Source organism: Cyprinodon variegatus, unplaced genomic scaffold (assembly GCF_000732505.1).
Source record: "Cyprinodon variegatus isolate N-32 unplaced genomic scaffold, C_variegatus-1.0 Scaffold393, whole genome shotgun sequence".
In the NCBI taxonomy this organism is placed as follows: Eukaryota; Metazoa; Chordata; class Actinopteri; order Cyprinodontiformes; family Cyprinodontidae; genus Cyprinodon; species Cyprinodon variegatus.
Window position 1 is genome coordinate 673,010 of NW_015150846.1, and position 15,872 is coordinate 688,881.

Genomic DNA, 15,872 nt, shown 5'->3' on the forward strand with positions numbered 1-15,872 from the left:
AGGTGTGAATCAAGTTCAGGGTAGGTTTACGGTTAGGCATGTGTTTCTAATAGTTATGATAAGGGTTAGGTTTAGGAATTGTGCAGGAAATGTACGGGAAATGAATGGAAGTCAATGGACAGTCGCCACAAGGATATTTTAACAAAAAGTGTGTGTGTTGTTGTATGTTTTCAGAAATGCCTTTGACTGGTGTATTTTAATTGTTAACCCACATAACATTAGTTTAAGTTTGTGGTCCAACTATTTTCTATATGCTTTACCATCTGCTTCTAATCACATTTTTATCTTAACTTGCATTTATTCAGTTTTTCTTTTCCTTATAATTTACTGTTTAATTCAGGTAAAGCATTCTGAATTCTCTTTGCACCGCATTATGCTATACAAATCAACTTGCTTTGCCTTGCCTTGGCCTGCAATGGACTGGTGACCTGCCCAGGTTGTACCTGGCTTTTTGCCCATAAACTGCTGGAGATAGGCATCTGCCTTCTTATGACAATACAGACAATTAATGAATAAATGTAGAATGACAGCTTATGCTCTCTGATGGTCATCAATTGAGAAGCATCCATCTGCATTCGAGGGTACGGCTATTTTCAACTTTTCCAATCAATGCCAATCACCAAAATTTTTGGACATTATGGTTCATTTAATATGTGAAGGCCAGGACAAAAGTGAGCTAAAACTGGTGGATGAGAAGTACAGTAAGTCTGGGCGACATGGCCTTAAAATCAGATGTTTTGTGGTACTATTGTGATACCAATAAAAATTATGAAAAAAAAAAAAAACACTACCGGTACTCTGATTCTTTAAAATTGTTCTTAGGTGACTGTATGCTGTGAGTCATGGTACAGCAATTATAGCCCCACAATTACAAATGCTGCTCTGAAAAAATGTACAAATTTGAAATAACCTTCTTCATGAAACCAGCTAGAAAAAGAAGTGTTATTTAAATAAATTAAGATCCGGTAGAAACAACATTTAATCATAGTCTCAAAGTTTACCAATGCCCCAATGGAAAAAATGAAAGGTAACGAAGAGAAACGTAATAATAAAAAATCATAATTAACCCATTTTTTTTTTTATCATTGCTAATTTCAATTACTTGTTTGGGGACTAAATCAAATTTGCTGTCATGAATAGAAAGTCATGACAATAATGATAAATATCCACCCTAAGGTCTGTGGATTAGCTTCCTGCCAAGAGCGACTTCTTTTTCATTAGTGTCGTGTTTGGCCCCGATAGTGATACTCGATACCTGGCTGTGCAGTATTGGCCGATACCATACCGATACCATCTGTTTGAAACTGATGAGTGTGTGTATATATGAAGAAACTGCATACTGCTTGGATGTAAAATAATTGCCATCGTGGCTTTGTCAAGCTGCTGCCTACTTTTGGGGAGGAAAAAATAAAAAGACTAATACAAAGTGAACCCAGTAAAACTTTATATTGCCTATCCGGATTGGCTGACAATATTTGAATAAACTTTTGGCTTTCAAAATGGTATCAGTGCCCTATTTGTTGGTACTCGCCAATACCGATATCACCATTTTAGTGCAGTATCGGGACACTAATTTTCATTAGACTTCTAAAGTGCACTACTAGCATTGATTGTGAAAATGGCAGCACCATATCATTGAAGTATGGCATACTTAAAGAACCTAAACCCAATTACTGATTCACCCCTACTGGTGACAAGACAGTTTGTAACTTGAAACTCAAAAACTATTTCTCTAATCAGTGGTAGCAGGTCATGCTCACTGTTCCTTTTGCCTGCACAGAACTAGGGAAGAAAGCGTTTAGCTGTGCAGCTCCTTATGTGTGGAATGTTTTACAAAGAAACTGGAAGTTGACTGAGTTTTTATCTTTAAATCTTTTAAGTTGAAATTGAAAGAATTTGAAGCAGCCTCAATGATCTGTAATTGTTTACTTGATACGTTTTTTACGTACCTGTCATTTACTTTAATGTATCTCTGTTTTTTATGTAACTTTGCTGCCTCTTGGCCAGGACTCCCATGAAAAAGAGGTTTTTAATCTCAATGGGAATCGTTTTTTCCTGGTTAAATAAAAAATAAAAAACCCAACAATATAGGATCAAGAGAGTGAGGGTTTTTATGCAGATAACAGGAAGGCTAAACTAATCACAGCATGTCATGTCATCTCCTGGTTACCATATTGATCTACATTTTCTAGCATATGCACACTAGGGCTGCTGTTTTAGTAAGGCTAATCATTTTAATTATGCTAATTAGTATCAAATGATAAAGATTCTGAAATTTCATTTTCAAATCATTTTGTTTTTTTTATAAGAAGAATATAGTAAAATACTGCTTTACAAAGCCTTTTCCATTATACAACTGAGTAATGTAACGTTTATTTATTAAAACGTCATGACAGGAAGGATAGGAAACAAAAACAAAAAAATAGTTGGAGCATCCACACTTTTTCCAAATCAATTTTTTTAAGGGTGCACTCTTTACATAAAACAAACTCGATTTATTGAGAAACATTTTCATTAATAAAATATTTAATAATTGTGTTAAAAAAACAGAAAACAAACCAACAACCTTATTTTCCACTGGATTCCCTCTCTCCACAGTAAGCCAAGCCTATCCCTACCTGCTTCTGGAAAACCAAGCCTCTACCATTCACATGCTAAAGACATTCTTCTATTTGCTTCTTCTTTACCTCCTTTCTCAATGATAGCCTTTCATATGACGCTTTCTCAAGAGATCCTAAAGTGTGTGGCTGTAGGGGTGTGTGTGAGTGTGTATGTGAGAGAGAAGGAAAACCTGTCTGGCTGTCACGTTACACAAGCCAGGCCCACATAAGAATACGTTTGTTCTCAGGTTGCCGCCGGTGGCTCTAAAGAGGGTCCCTTACTGACCACTCAGCCGTTTCTGATGGTGGACAGGATAAACGTTCCAACTGAGCTCTTAGACGTGGGACACAGCCCGTTGGACAACCTCTCCTCTGTGTGCTAATGTGGGGGTGATAAGAAGAGGTGAGGAAGGAAAAGTGTTCATCTGGCACAGAAAACAAAATGAAATAGAGGCTCTTTGAAAAACTTTTTACCACATAATTTGGCCTTTGCAATTAATTATAAACATTGTAAACAGGGTGAAGCAATCACTCTCTTTTTGTCTGCAAGACAAATTGAAATTGACCTACAATCATTAGCTCCATTCTAACAACTTTTAAAACCAAAAGAACTCAGAAATTTCTGTAGAAGCAGGGAAAGACAACAGTTTAATGCTGAAAAGGGACCATTCATATCTGTGGCAATCTGGAATAAATCAATGACAAAGGTATTTATGCCTTTAACTCTGTTATATTGTGTTTCTTTTTTCACAGGTATTTTTGTTTTGACTGATTAATTATTGTACTTGTTTGTCTTAATTGGTTTGTTTAATTTTTTTGTACTTCTTGATAACACAAAAGCACAAGTATGCTGGTGAAGGTTCTCAATCATCCAGCTCATAGTCATTCCAAAAGAAAGTAAAAACAATCCACTGGACTTGGTTTCCAAGTTTGAAGATGTTTCATTGCTTTGTTGGGCTACTGTATAAAACCTCGAACTCAACGCTATTCCTGACATTTTGTATTGAAAAAGCTTCCTGGATGGGAAGCGAAACGTCTTCAATCCTGAAAACCACGTCCAGTGGATTGTTTTTAATTTTTTTTTTGTTTGGAAAAAAAACACAAAGTAACAAAAAAACAGAAAGTAATCCTTAACTTCTGCGTCTACAATTCTGTCTATTTCCTGCCTTTAGAAGCATGAGCTGTTTGAGGTAGATGACATCTTACAGGTCAAATAAAACTGAAGACTTCTTTAAAGCATCACTGTGTAAGTTTTAGCCCAGGTAACTTGGCAGGCTTTACTTGCTGCAACACCAGGGGCTCAATACAATTGAGATGAATTCCTTAATTATGGAACTTAAGTAAATTTGACTTGAGTAGAACACTTTATAATCAGCTATTATTCCCATTCTGACTAGGTTTACACCAGGTGATAATTACATCATAACCAGACCAGCTGTTTGACCAATTACATGTTAAGCTATAATTTGCTTTAAGACGCAAGTTGTAAATTTATGCAATAAGCAAAATAAAAATTATTGAAACGTTAGATTTCATAGCATCATAATAGACAGGGCCTCTTTTAGAGACCTATAGGAGGAAACAAAACAAGATTTGTAATAAAAAATGAAGCCATGAGGAATGACATAAGCCTCAGGCTGTAAATATTAACTTTTTAACAAATTTATGAACATTAGAGCTATTTATCTCACAAAGAATAAACATCACTGGTAAAGCGTTCTAAAAAATAAAATAAAATAAAAAAAACCACTGGACTTGGTTTTCCAAGTTTGAAGAAATTTCAAAATGTAAGAATTAGCTCTGAGTTTCAAACTTTATAGGGTAGCCCAACAAAGCCTTGTTTAGGCTTAGAAAACAAGCATCTAAGAAAACAAGCTTCCTGGATGGGAAGCGAAATGTCTTCAAACTTGGAAAACAAAGTCCAGTGGTTTGTTTTTTTTAAGTTTTTTGAAACGACTATAACCTGGATGAATGAGAATCTTCAACAGCATACCGCTGTGTAAGGCTACTGCCAAAGGTTGCTAGTTTAGTTTGAGATAATTTCTAATTTATGATTACTTCTTAGCAGGAGAATAAAATCTCAAAGTAAATCCCATTAAAATACCTCTGATCTTTTGGAAGAATGACGCAATAAGATGACTTCGCTCCAAGTGTGTTCTGTCTTTAGTGGTGTGTGAAAGGTTTATTCCCTGTACGAGCGAGATGGAGATGGCATGAAGGATCAAAAGACAAAGTATCACAATGACATCTTTTGAAAACACTTTAGCCCTTAGAAAACTTTGGCCTTTGGAGGTTTCCTCTTTGTTTATTAGTGTTCCTTCACGAAGGGAAAGAACCAAACAGGCTGACATCAGAAAGAGAGAGCAGAGAACAAAGGACTGAGTAAGCTAACACACATATATAATACCGACACAGATATTGGTATAAGGAAAAAAGATACCACAAGTTGACATTAACAGGTGGTACAAAGAATATTTACTGCCTATTGATCACATGATGCAACTTGACATCAAACTCGCCGAGGGGCAAACAGTCTGCACATCAAAAAATATATGTGAAAATTTCTGGATGAATTCTTAGAATTATAATATTAATATCTTATATTTCTTGCTCTAAATGTATGTTATTGTAAAGTATTGTTAAACTATAATGACTGGATTATGTCTGGTTGTGAACTAGATCAGATTTAATTAAACAAGGTAGTGAGGTCCAACTTTAAAATAGTTTTAACATAAAATGCACATGCCTGATCAAAATCTAAAGACCAGTTAAAAAAATCTTAATAATGCACTGTTGGATTGTGAGGCAGTAATAATGAGAGCTTCAAAATTAAAAAAAGAAAAAATTGGAATAAGAGGCCAAAAGTTGTAATCAGAACAACAAATAAACTCAAGTATTGAGAACAACAAATAAACTCAAGTTGACTTTTTAACCAGCTGATCAAAAGTTTAGACTGCAGCCATTTAAAGCAAAAAAAACATGCAAAAAAATGAATTCCAACTCAGTAATTGCACTGTGAAGATCTCTTGATGGCAAATGCAAAAAGCCTTTAAACGTGGTAGGATTGTTAAGACTAGGGGTATAAATAATAATCGTTTTGTATCGATGCATCGATCCAACAGCCGACGATCCGATGCATCGATACATCCGCAAGAGTATCGATTCATGTATTTTTTTTCTGCGGCCAATTTTTATCCAATTGCTCCTGGACGTAGCGGTGGCGCTAAACCTATTTTACCCTCCCACCTTTCTTCCTGGTTATACTCTTACAGCAGTTTGTTGCGGTAAGCTTGACATAGACTTTTTTTATTTATGCTCAGTATTGAAGCGAGGTCTGTGCTACACGCTCTGGGTCTAGATACGGCCGAGGCAGTGAGGAAGTGGGGGAGATCCAGGTGGAAAAAGGGTCCCAGCGTTCTCGCGCACCTCGCTCTTCTAGCGGGTCAAACTTCACCAGTTGTTTTCTGCAATTTTGGTCATGAAAACAAAACAAGCCTGCCTCCTGTCTGCGGCACTGTTTGCGGTGAGCTACAATTTGGGAGAGGTGCAGCGGAGCGTCTGTGGAGGGGGCGGGGACGTCTGGAGCCGAGGTATTTCATTGCACTCATTGCACTGATTTTGTGCAGTATTTTTTGATGCAAGGCCTTGCAGAATCTATAACGCAGGGGTATTACTATTTTTCAGTGAATGAGGTTTTAATAGGAATAGGTGGAGTACAACTTCTCTACTTCTGTTAAAAAAAAAAAGAACCAATTAATCGAATCTAATTGTATCGTGGTGTATTCTTGATTATCGAAAATAATCGAATCGTTGGGTCAGGAAATCGATACTGAATCGAATCTCTATGATGGGTGTGATTTACACCCCTAGTTCAGACGCATGAAGAAGGTTGTGAAACAAAAGAAAGAAGTGGTAGACCTCCCAAAAATCTCACTGGTATTGAGCTGGAGGATCCAAATGCTTGTCCATCAAGATACAGATGATCTTGATCCCAAAGAAAAACCATTATTGGTGCAATCTTTTAGCACCTGATTGAAATGTATTAACAATTAGATGGTATCTATCCAACAGACATTTGTTTACTTAGCACTATATACTTTCAGATCAGTTTATCCCAACTGTAAGTTTGCAATTGTCCAGGACTTTATCAGCAACTCTAATTCCTTATAGGTTTAAAACACTGCACTGCAATAAAGTGTTTTTGTTTATTCTGATTGAACTGAATGTGTTCACTGTCTATTTCATCTATGGTGTGCTGGCACTTTATAGCTAAATGGAATTGGATTTCTGCTAAAAGGCAATATAAGTTTTACTCACTTGGAATGCATCCATATAATAGTAAGACAATCATAAGTTGGTTAATGTGTCATAAGAAATAAACTCTAGTCTCAGTGTGACAGGCCTGAGTCATTTAAGAAAAAAAGCTAATATATGAAGCTTAACAAACTGATTCAAGTCTAGTTTAATAGGAAGCTTAAATAAATCCTCATTTTCATTTTAAAACAGTCAGGTGTTGGTAATAGGCATAGAGGCTATTAAGAGGTTTCCATGCTTTTACAGCCTTAGAAGGATATAAGCATTTGGAAACCTGATAGCTGCATTCAGCTACATCTATATTGTCTCTGAGGGGTGTGTGTGATTTTTTTTATGTGTGCATCTTAGTGTGTGTAAAGGTTTTTCTGTTCATGCTGTTCTCACACCACACGCCACATAGGGGGTCCCTGAGCTCTCAAACAAGGCAATGTTTACTTAAATTACCGTACACACCCAGAGTCAGAAAGGAACAAAAACACAGTCATACACATGCATGCACGTTAGTACACAGAAAGTGAAGCAACTGCGAAAAAGGTAAAGGGAAAATCTGCATGATGAATAAGACTAGAAAGAAAGTAACGATGATTATTACAATTTACATAACAACAGCAGACACATACTATATCATAAAATCGTTTAGGCTTAGTTACTGAAATCTTAGTTTTCATCTGTACCTTAACTTTGATGTCATCACTACATCCTAAGAATGAACAAATACTGAACGCTACTAAAGTGTTAGTGTTAAAAAAACAATAGGTTCAGATCAAGTTCAATTGTGGATGTATATCAAGGATCTAAACAAATAATTGACTTACAATTATTTGTCAATTAATGTTTTATTAGATTCAATTTTATTCAATTAGATTAATTGATAATGTCTACTTAGAAAGAATTGCTGTTCCTTTCTAAGGGGATTATCACTCGTGTTTGAAAGAGAAGCAATGCAGGAGAAGAGGCTTTGTGACTAGTCTATTTACTTTATAAAAAAGAACAAAGTTTTTTTTTTCTCTCCTTACAAATAGTAAGTATACTAAACTACAATGTGTAAAAGGTTAATAAATGCTTTTAAATCTCTTCTGTTTTTATCACTGGTCTGTGCCAGATGTTTCCCGGAAACACTACTTCCGGGAAGTAACATTTTCTGCTTTTGATTTTTACATAAATCTAGTTTTTTGAGTTCTAATTTTGCCTTTTGTTTTAACCTCATGCTTTATATAGAGCATAATCTACAGAAAATAAAACTAAAAATGCAGATAAACACGGTGTAATCATATTTTGCTGGACTACTCTGACTACGTCCGATGATGACGTCAGACAAGAAGTTTAATAGAGAAAAAGTAAAAAGCAACGGTCTCAGGAAATTCATTAGATATTTTTTTTTAAATATAGTTCTATATAGCATTCTTTGGCAATTTAGGGACAGAAATAATTACTTTTAGTAACATAACAGTATGTATGGTGACCTGGATGAAAATCACATGCGCAAATGAGCTGATGGTACGGATCGAGTAGTCACAGGCTTGCTATGTTCATTGGACACATTCAAAATATTTTACACTTCCTTTGTTTCTATTACTTCCCAAATGAGGCCCTTCCACTAGATTGACAGAATACTTATAAGCCTAAAACTCCACTCAGTGTTTTCCTGGTTATCCACAATGCTTAACTGCTTCTCCAATCAGAAACAAACAATCATGAATGGCAGCGTAAAACTTAACCATTTAATTCCTCTGACATCTCGTCTAGCTTTGACTAAAAAAAACTTTTTTACAGCCTTTTCATTAATGAGCCCTAGATTATGTTAAATGACTGCTGAACTAAACAAACATTTTGGAGAAATCTACTTAGCTTTGATTTACCACTATTATTGTTAGGGTGAACAGACAGCCCACATTTTGGATCAACCTGTCCCTGTTAAAAGATGTCCCCTGAAATTTCCCTGCTTTTAACATCTGATGATGAGAAAAGGGAAAAAAGCTTTGTCATATACTCATAAAAACTAATAAAGCGTCTGGTTAGGACAACCAATCATGCTGGGAAGGGAAAAAGAGCAAAGAGTGCAAGGTTGTCGCCAACGGTCCTGTGAAATTATGAGGAAATTAGAAGCTGACTTTTGCCAGGACAGAGCCTCGTTCAGCTGTAACTGGTAAACGGATAAACGAGCCGAACTCCTAAATAAATTGGATAAAATGTTAGTTTGTTTTGGCTGATGTTCTACAGTCAATTTAGTTTGTGGACTGTTGTGAATGAGGAGAACCATACTTTGAGTTGCAATAAAGAGGAGATTTTTCAAATAATAATTGAACTTTATTGATCTCTCATTGGAGAAACTTACATCTGCATTTAACCCATCCCCTTGGGGAGTAGTGGGCTGCCATCGTGGGGCACCCGGGGAGCAGTGTGGGTTTAAGGGTCTTTGCTCAGAGACCCAGACTCAAACTCAGAACCTCAGGATTCCAAGTTCTATGCCCTAACCACTAGGCCACCGCTCCCCAAGTCACTCTTAATTCACTGAAGTGTTGTAATCTTAACAAATGTAATATATTTAAATAACAAGGTTGCTTCTAACCGATCATTAGTTGCAAAATGAATTAATTTAGTCATGCTGGTAAAGTAGACAACAATCTGAAGAAAGAAAGCATGTTATTCCTTTTTTATTGGATCTATCACTTCTCATCTCTTCTGGTGGACATTTTTGTAGTATTCTCAACTCAACTTTATTTATAAATCTCTTTAAAACAATCACAGTTGCCACAAAGTGCTGTACATTGATACATCAGGTTAAGTTAAAATAAATTAAAACAAATAAAACCATATAAAAAAGAACAATAAAACAAACCACAAATGCAAAAACAGAGTCTCATATACCGTATTAAGAGTATTAATAAATTAAACTTTTTGGAAGCAGTAATGTCAGCTTTCAGTAATTCCAATGAACCCATCAGTTGGCTTGGGGTGATTTTAAAGAGTTTGCCTCAAAAGGAGAACCTTATAAGACCAATCAAGTCCCCTTCAGCTGCACGGAATGGAGAGAAAAGCTGCATGTGGCGGGTAAATCACACTTTAGCCTCTCCTCCCCTACTCAATGTTCCAGATTTTCCAGAGCCTGACTCAGGAGGTCATCAAGGATACTGAAATCAATTTATGGGGTTAGTTTGTAAATATAAACAATCATAAACACTTTAGGTTATCCCCTACGTAGCGCTCATTTAGAGGTGCTGCGTGACGAAGCAGCATCGACTGTTCCCCTGTGCATAGAACATGTAACGGCGACGTATCCTGTTTTACATCGCTGTATATTTGAAATAATAGATGTTTCAAATACTTTTTTCATCTTTCTGTTTAATTCAGTAACCTAATAGGTTACTATTTTGTTATATTGTATAAACATATCTAGTTTAATATTGTGGGAGAAACATTTTTATAGTCAGTATTTAATACAGCTTTCACAAAATATTGTTAAAGATATAATTATTATGCTATACAAGAGTATGTTTTTCCTGCCGATGAAGCCTACCTGAACTGGGCGAGCAGAAGACCTCCCAGAGAGGACCCACAGATGGAGAAGCCCATGGCGACCACGCCGTTCCAGAAACCGAGCTCCCTGGCTGTCATGTGGTGATCCAGGAGAAAAAGAGGAAACATGGTGACGGCACCCTGCTCACCTGTAGAACAAGTTAGACAATAGTTCTGAATAAAGCTTCCTGCCGAGAACGTTGGGTTTTTCAGGTCAATAATTAGATAGTAGAAAATTTTCCTTCTCATTTAAAAAAGGAATATTTTTTATCCATAATAACAATTTGAAAAAAATAACAATTAGGAAGTTTCAGGAAACTGTTTAGCCAGCAAACCTGAATACGGTAACATGGTTTTTCCTGAGATGACGGCTGCAGCTCGATGAGGCACATTAATGTGCGGCATACCTAGGCCTATTCCTGAAAAGTGTCAATAATAGATGCCTGACAAGAAAAAGAATACCCTCAGCCACTTAATCAAACAGGGGCCTAGCACTTTTCCTAAAGCTCAAAAGAGAAAACACAACAAAAAAACACAGAAACTTCTACAGATGAAACAGACCTCACAAAGACCTTTCAGTCAAAATAAAAAGTTTCCGTCAGGCAGTACCACTTTCTTCTGTGTGGCGTTGAGTGTGGGGGTAATGTTCTACGGAACATTACAGTAAAATATTCAGTGGTGTCGACTACACAGCATTATTATATTAATGGAGACTGACTTCAGAAAGACAGTGGGACCAAGGAGCTGCATGAGTGACAGCTTGGTTCCCAGATTGCTGTCAAAGACGACGCAACACAACCAACGACTCACTCACTCAGTCAGCCAGGAGACAAACAAAAATAGAGAAAGAGAAGGAAAAAAGACAGATGAAACAGACTCTCAGTGATTGAGTGTGCAGCAGCAGAATTAGAGTGTCACCGCTATAACAATGGTGTGACAACCTTCCTGAAACCTGGGGAGGGAGCGTGGATTCTCTCTGTAGCAAACGCTCGTCTCTCACTTCTGTCACTCATGTGTTACTGCTGGCAGATTACACATGCTCAACATACAGACGGGACTGACTGTGCCATGAAAGTCTCTCATAAATGTTAAGTTACCCAATCAGACAGGACATTTGCCTTCAGACAGACAAGTGTGTTTCCTTTTTTGTCGTTGTGATAAAGTCAGAGACAAAAGAAAGTGAAGAACAGCAACCGCCGCAGGATCAAGAGGGTTTTTCTTATTGTTATGGGATCTGCTTGATTAATAGATTGGAGAATGTAGAGTAAGCAAATAGAAATAAATAATGGGAATAAGAGACCAAATATATTATCAGTAGTGAGTTTAATCCCTAACAGAAAATTCAACTCAATTCAATTCAGTTTATTTATATACAACACGTCATCTCAAGGCACTTTACACCAGATCATACAGTCTAATGGATTCAAAGTTTTCTATCAAAGGAAAACCAGTTGATTGCATCGACTCATCAAGTCAAAAGCAATCCCTCACACTAAGCATGCTTGAAAAAAATGAAAATGATTAGAAAATAAGTTGAACAAAGATTCATGTTGATAGCTAATGACTTCAGTAATATTTGAAGTATGAATAAAAAGAAAATATTTACCGCTTTCAACTTAGATTGAACAATCTTTACCATAACTTCCCCATTTATTAGAAATATAGTTTCAAATAAACTCTACTATGATGCTGCAAAACTAAACAGTGAAGACACCATGCAAAGCGCTACCATATCCAACATTATTCACTGTTGCTGAGGATATAAGACCCAAAGTGAGCCATTTTTGGTTTCAGCGATGTAAACAGAGATGATTAGAGAAGAAGAAAAAAGAAAAACTGAGACTAGAGTCATACTGAGTCTTACTTAGGCTTAAAGAGAATGACAAAGATCAAGATTTACTATAAATAACAGAAAAGCGTAATATTTTAACCCTATAATGCCAAGTGTATCGTATTTGATACATACGGTTTCTGAAATGTTTTGCGTCTGACACCTTTTGCATAATTTAATGGTAAAAACGTTGCTCAAAATCCTATTGTACACTATCAGATATACCTGATAACAGCCAGTAGAAGACTGCACAAAAATTAATCTTGACTTATCGCATAGTAATATATTATTAATATCAAAAATGTCTGTTTTTTCTTTTTAAATATTTTGTTAAAAAGGCAAATAAGGAATTCAAATCAAAAAAGTAATTTTCTGTTTTGTTTTATTCTTGGATCAGGCTTTAAAGGATTAAAGCAAAAACACTCAGTTTTGTCTTTTGAGCTTCAACACCCGTCTGTCAACAAACATACTGAATTTGAAAATGCCGTACCTAGGGCTAATTTAAAGAGTAAAAGCTAAATAATGCTATTAGTCCATGGTAATTTAGACCGGAGGTGTTCAACAGGGGGTCCACAACCCCTAGGGGGTCCACAGAAGTACTGTATGGGGTTCGCGAAAGTTTTGGTTTATTAGACTTTTTTTTTTATATATCCCCAGCTGCAATTTTTTTCCACTAATTGAAATGTCTTAAAATACACATTAACACTGTAGTAAACAGATAAATGGAGGCAGAAGATGACTTTCAGTCATCAAAGCACACATTCAGCGACACACAGGAGCTCTTTCAAGCTGAACACCGTTTCATTCACAACACCTGTCCCATTAACGAGGAATCAGAATCAGAAATACTTTAATAATCCCAGAGTGAAATTACTTTCGTTACATTACTCCATATGTAATAGAGTGACTATAGGACCAGTTTTATATAACACAATTTCATACCATACATATAATTAGGGGGTCCCCTGCTCCATCTATCCATCAGGTTGGGGGTCCTTGGCCTGGAAAACGTTGAAGACCCCTGATTTAGATAATATTTTATGATGTTGGACTGTTTAGCTCCAAACTCCAGTTTTTTACAACATTATCTTCACCCAATTATGTCTTTGCAAAGGCAGCAGTTGTTTAATAAGAAGCCAAATCCAGCCGGGCAGAGAATCTGTTTTTATAAATATCCTCAGAGCAACAACTATCCCAAAAATCAAATGATATCGTAAACGATAAAGGAAGGGGAGGAAAACAAATAAAAAAGGGCAACTGTGAAAGAAAAGAAGTTGTAAATTAATATCAACAACAACAGGTCAACTAGGAAAATAATACTTATGGGAAGGAAAAAACAAGGAACACACAGTCATGAAGAGGAAAACATGAACAAAACATGATGCAAGAGTAAGGACAACAGTCAGCGATGAAGATCGCTGCAGACAGACTAACGGGAGCGGGGGGGGCAGCTGAACAGAGACATTGTTAGGAGGTTAGTGAAGAGGAAACAGAGGAGGGATGGCAGGCTCAAAGAAAACTGTGTTTACAGACAGCACAGACAGACAAAACTATTTACCGTTAAGAGGGAGACAACCATTAGGAAGGGGGTGTTTTGTTTATCCTGGTTATTTAAAAGCTTTGTGATAGTAAAAAAACATTGTAAGGACAGAGATTAGCTAAAGAGCAATTTATTTAATCATTTTGCAACAAGAACTTAGAAAAATCATTTCAAGTTGCATTTCTAGTCAAATAGCAAATCCATGCCTGGATTCAGAACAGGAAGACCATTATTTCCAAAAGCAGCCATAAAGATAAAACCTTTGTTTCCCAGATGGGAAATTAATCATCCACAGGTGGCACCTCTAGCAGCACATCACCAAAAAGTCCAAGAACTCATCTGATCTAGGGCTGAAACAATCGAATATTGAAAAAAATCATCAACTAATTTAGTAATCGATGAATCCTTAACTGAAGTACAGAGACTATAAAACATGCCTTTAGCTGAAAGAGCAACCCAATTAGAGCAGTAATAATTATACCAAGATCGTTAAAAAAAAATTGCATTTAAGATAACAAAAATTTATTTCAATATGCTCTATCCAGAACTCCTCAAGAGGAAAAATTTCAGATTCACCTGGTTTAATCTATTAAAAGGTCTTCTTCAAGGAACCTTTGGCTGTCGAATTATTAATCGATGAATCAAAAAAATAATCTACAGATTTTATGCAAAATAATCGTTAGTTGCAGCCCTAATCTAATCCAAAACATTAAGACACCATAAACCAAATCTTTTCAAAAAGTAAAGAATATTTTCTACAAAGCTTTATAATGTTTATTTTTGTCACTATTTCCTTTGCAAAGGCTTCATCATAATCATCAGATTGCACATTACAAAGGTCCAACTAAAATAAAACTTCAAACCTTAAATTACATTGTATGAATGTCCTGCTTAGGCAGTTTACTAAAATCTGACTTTAGAAATAACATTTTGCCTCTTTACTAAAAAACTATCTGGAAATCTAAATCCTAATAGAAGTGATTTAAAAGGAACACATTGAATAAATCTTAGGCAGATACATTTAGTTTTGAGGCAGTGTGTAACTGTGTATATATATATATGTGCAAAGGGGTTCTAGTTATCCTAAGGCGTGCACTGGGGAAATAAAAAGTTTGTGATGGTGGTGTGAGGTCGACGAGTACAGAAGAGTGCGGATCTGACCTTCCTGTGGCAGCTTGAACAAAAGAGCTGGCAGAGCAGGAGAGATCACAGAGGACACATGGTCATACTGGGAAAAACATCGCTTACAGCCAATTACAGGGTAAACAAAGACGACTTCATACATTGAACATGTATAAGGAAAACACACTGTGCACGTATACAAAGAAAGATCCACAAGGATACACCTGCACAGTTTCGTTCCTCAGGTTCACAGGGGACAGTAAAAAAAATAACTGCATGTATGAAATTTCACAATATCTGATGCATATTAGTCATTTTTCCCACACTTGGACACAAGAAGTTCTCCATGACACTTAGAACAAACCAGAACATGAGGTAAGAGTGGGTAAATCACCCCTCTATGCAAAACAAGACTTTTATCTGACCTTCCTTATTTTTTTCAACTAAACAAACAAAGAATCATAGGGAATTTTTTTATTCTATCATACTGTTAATAAACAAGCCATATTTTTTTTTATTAATACTCACTGATAAGTTCAAGTACTTATGTTTCATAATTTAACCAACTATTTATGGAATACATCAAATCAAGGAGGGATTTTTTTTTAACCACTGTTGAATTTTTTAATCCTTGTATATCTTGCCTCTCTGCCCAGAATGTTGTAAATATGAACCTACATCAACACACCTGATGCAGATGATTGGATTACACCCCCTGCATGTCAAGAATGAAAGCTAAACCCCTTTAATAGCGGATCTACCTGAACCAGGTTTCTGGAGAAGCAAAACATGAAGGGTGGTGGGTCCAGAGGACCTCGATCAGTATGTCCAGCTTAAAGAGTGATAAACTAGGGCTGGGCGATATAGAAAAAAAGCTTATCGATTAGGGTTGTCAAAAGTATCGAAACTCAAAAAAGTATCGATACTGAAATGTTGTATCCGGATACAA

The 15,872-nt window shown here is 36.2% G+C and overlaps 1 protein-coding gene across 1 annotated transcript in view; it reads right to left on the reverse strand.

Moving 5' to 3' along the window:
- The window catches only part of mfsd3 (major facilitator superfamily domain containing 3), a 40,249-nt gene that overhangs the window by 14,328 nt on the left and 10,049 nt on the right, over nucleotides 1-15,872 (reverse strand). The window contains exon 3 of the mRNA XM_015387421.1: nucleotides 10,432-10,579. Within this exon, the coding sequence (XP_015242907.1) occupies nucleotides 10,432-10,579 (148 nt within the window). The remainder of the gene's footprint in view (nucleotides 1-10,431; nucleotides 10,580-15,872) is intronic.